The 3,630-nt window shown below is 36.1% G+C and overlaps 1 protein-coding gene across 1 annotated transcript; it reads left to right on the plus strand.

Annotated features, from left to right (window-relative positions):
- The first annotated feature begins 856 nt into the window (after positions 1-856).
- On the plus strand, positions 857-2,946 carry LOC139094788 (putative fatty acyl-CoA reductase CG5065). The gene is made up of 6 exons (XM_070645965.1): positions 857-1,315; positions 1,468-1,602; positions 1,754-1,874; positions 1,939-1,988; positions 2,310-2,405; positions 2,773-2,946. Exons 1-6 carry the CDS (start codon positions 857-859, stop codon positions 2,944-2,946), a joined length of 1,035 nt encoding a protein of 344 aa, XP_070502066.1.
- Positions 2,947-3,630: the final 684 nt, after the last annotated feature.

Below are 3,630 nucleotides of genomic sequence, written 5' to 3' on the forward strand. Positions count from 1 at the left end.
TTTTTTTAACACAGCAAATTACGTATTCATTGATAAAGTTTAATGTGAATATTTTAAAACTGAGGCTAACCCGAGCGACATAAATGAAGAAGGTACTGCCTTGGAACTTAACATCAAATGAAAGCCGCCTCGGATTGGTGTCTAAATGGATGCAAAAAATAGGCAGCTTCTATTTGGTGTTATCAGAGCTCGAAGCCGACTCGGATTTTGCATGGAAAAGTCGACTCCAAACAAAATTCAAGTCGACTTCGTACTCCGAAGATGATTAGCCGAGCATTAAAAGCTCAGTAGCTAATATCAGTAGATATTATTAGAGATATTTCAATCTGAACCCAGAATTTGTGAATATCACTAAAATGGCTAAAATTTGAATAATTAGCTTGAAATCAGCATTATGAATAATATTTTTATTTTATTGGTTAGGTTCCAGAATCAGTAAAATCCAGTCACAGTCTAGTCTCATGTCATATCTTGCGGGCTAACAAAGTGTCGTCAAAAGTCAGTTGTTCATCACCAGTCAGAAAATGTACAGCATGTAAGTTAGTTTTTACTTGTTCCAACATCTATCAAAAACTTGATTTTTAGAAGTTCAACAGACGAAAATAAACATATTATCAGAAACTAAATCATCTTCATAAGTTACATGTGAATATTGTTAATGATCTGTAAAAAGCTTTCCGGTTTTTTGATATTTCAAGTTTTAGGAACTGTCTAGATTTACAATATTATGTAAAATTGTTAATGATCAGCATCAGATTGATCTTGAATCTATAAAAGCAGTAACAATATTATGAAAATATTTTCAGTTTTAGTTCAGAATTCGGAAGTGATTGTGTAACTTGGATATTCTTTAAAAATGGAACTGCTGGATATAAATAAACCATCAATTAGTGAATTCTATAATGGAAGAAGTGTCTTTGTCACTGGCGGAACTGGATTCTTAGGCAAATTAGTTGTTGAGAAGCTTTTACGTTCATGTCCGGGAATTGAAAATATTTACTTCCTAATTCGTCCAAGACATAATACACACATTAATGATAGACACATGAAAGTTGTTAATTCACCAGCCTTTGACTTGTTGCGTGAAAAAAGCCCAGAAGCACTGCAAAAAATAATTTTAATTGAAGGTGATGTTTCATGTTTGGAACTGGGAATTTCAAAGACTGATCAGGAAGTATTGTTTGATAAAGTGTCAGTGATAATTCATGCAGCAGCTTCTGTGGCATTAAATGATACATTAAAAAAGGCTGTGCTGACTAATTTGAGATCAATGAGGGAATTGCTTAAATTGGCTCATCAGATGAAGAACTTAAAGGTGATTTTTAGAGGATATCCCTAACATACAAAGAGCTTGCTTTGATGATACAGTAATGCCAATACGGTACTTCTTTGTCTGTTAGGGTATATCTCAGTTTTGTGGTCTTTTAGTGACAATTCTGAGCTAAACTCTCAAATTGAACATTTCAGTCGATGATTCACACCTCAACTGCATACTGTAACTTAATATTGCCAGAGATAAAGGAGAAAATTCATCCAACAGAACTCGATCCTCATGCTATTATCAACTTATGTGAAAATTTTCCTGATGATATTTTAAAAGAGGTAGGAATACATTTATTCTGCATAGCTAAGCAATGATTAAGTACCATATTAGGAACCAATATTATGGCTCATTCGCATGTGTTGTTTGGTCTACAATATTGACCGTTTTATGTACAATGCTTATTACTGAAAATTGGACTTCTATTTCCAGTGGACACCAAGATTACTGAAAAATCATGAAAATACCTACGTCTTTGCAAAAGCACTAGCCGAGATCCTCATAACTATAGATGGAATAGGTTTGCCAATAGCAATCGTTCGTCCATCAATCAGTAAGTTATTTTAGTTCCAGAGAAATTTAATTTTTGGATCTTACTTGACTAATAATTAACGCAGTTGGTGCTTGTGTGGCTGAACCAAAAGTAGGATGGACGGATAGTTATACGGTAAGACAGTTACTTATTAAAGCAATTGTTAGAGCATCCCGTTGTCGCCGCATCAACAATTTGACACGAAGTTGCCCTAACGATACCGTGACAGTTGGTGCTGAACCATTTTAAGGCCAAAAAATACAATTTGCCGCATTGCACCGCTCGGTATTGATTCAAGTTCTATGTATGCCATATGAATTTCTCGAATTGGAATCGACTGTCACGATGCCTTTAGGGCAACTTTTCGTATTAAAGTGTATAAGGGCGACGTAGCCATTCTGACTCGATCAGCATACCATGTAGGAGTTTCTTAATAATATTTACTAAACTTTTCAGGCCATTACACCGTTTATTGATGCTGTTGCTCGTGGAATGTTTTGTTCCGGCTATTGTTCCAAAGATGCTCTGTGTGATGTAGTTCCAGCTGATATGGTAAGACAGATTTTGAATTATGCTTTTCTTGAAACTGCAAATTATGGTAACCTGATTAGCATAAACTGGTTGATTGATCAAAAATCTGACCCCAGGCCGGCATGACTTGATGCTAGAATCGATTTTAATTTGGTGCTGGATTTTTATTAGATTAACCGACTTATATTTCAATGGCTAATGAAATCCTGAAATCAAGAGAGTTATGCTTAAAAATTCTAGAGAACTTCTACAGCCAGTCATAGACCTTCAAAGTAAATAACCTTGAAATGACATTTTTTCTCAATTTTTAAGCACAAAATATTTTAAATTTTTATAACTGGCCATATCTTATCACAACTGATTAATTTACATTTGACCTTGCGAATAGGTTGTAAACACGATTATCGCAGCATCGTGGACTGTTACAAGAGAGAATTATACTTGCTGTGATGTTGCTTCCGTAAAAGTTTATAATAGCGTATCTGGTGATGTTCATCCAATAACATTTGAACAGTTTGCTGACCTTAGTGTAAATATTGGACAGAAATATCCATCAGGTTAGTAAAAAAATTATTAAAAACGGGTTAAGAAGAGCTAGTGATGAGCAACATGTGTGCTGTGGCACATTTGGGGCTTACTAAACTGTTGATGATAATGGACGATTTTAAATTTACTAGCAAAAATTATCTGGTATCCCGAAATGAGATCGTACGAGTCAAAATGGGCATATGAAGTAGATCAGTTCCTGACACATTTAATACCGGCATATTTGATGGATTTTTATGCCAAATTATCAGGAGGGAAGGCATTGTAAGTATTAGTGCATTAAACTGATCGACTGACTGACTGTCTAATTGACTGACTGACGGACTGACTGACTGACTGACGGACTGACGTACTGACGTACTGACGGACTGACGGACTGACGGACTGACGGACTGACGGACTGACGGACTGACGGACTGACGGACTGACGGACTGACGGACTGACGGACTGACCGACTGATTGACTGACGGATTGACTGACTGACTGTCTGCAACAGTGTTGACCAAACTGTCTGTCGTGCAAAACTAGTGTGCTACCGGTCTTGGTCGTGGCTCACCACCAAGGTGTGTCATGGTAGAAAACAGTTTGGACAACACTGGTCTATTAGATAATTTTGGCTCACTTATGCTTCTTAACCAATATCCAAATCTTTTACAGAGCTGCCAAATATTATAAAACTAACAAAAGGATATTTGATGC

This window comes from Chironomus tepperi, unplaced genomic scaffold, assembly GCF_022539635.2.
Source record: "Chironomus tepperi strain 1889 unplaced genomic scaffold, CSIRO-AGI_Ctep_v1 contig_355, whole genome shotgun sequence".
NCBI lineage: Eukaryota > Metazoa > Arthropoda > Insecta > Diptera > Chironomidae > Chironomus > Chironomus tepperi.

What these genes read in the sequence shown, in the direction of transcription:
- LOC139094788 (XM_070645965.1), top strand. Translation starts at nt 857, where the DNA reads ATGGAACTGCTGGATATAAATAAACCATCAATTAGTGAATTCTATAAT. An exon ending in GATGGACGGATAGTTATACG is followed by an intron (nt 1,989 to 2,309) that starts GTAAGACAGTTA and finishes TAAACTTTTCAG; the next exon opens with GCCATTACACCGTTTATTGA. An exon ending in ATGTAGTTCCAGCTGATATG is followed by an intron (nt 2,406 to 2,772) that starts GTAAGACAGATT and finishes CCTTGCGAATAG; the next exon opens with GTTGTAAACACGATTATCGC.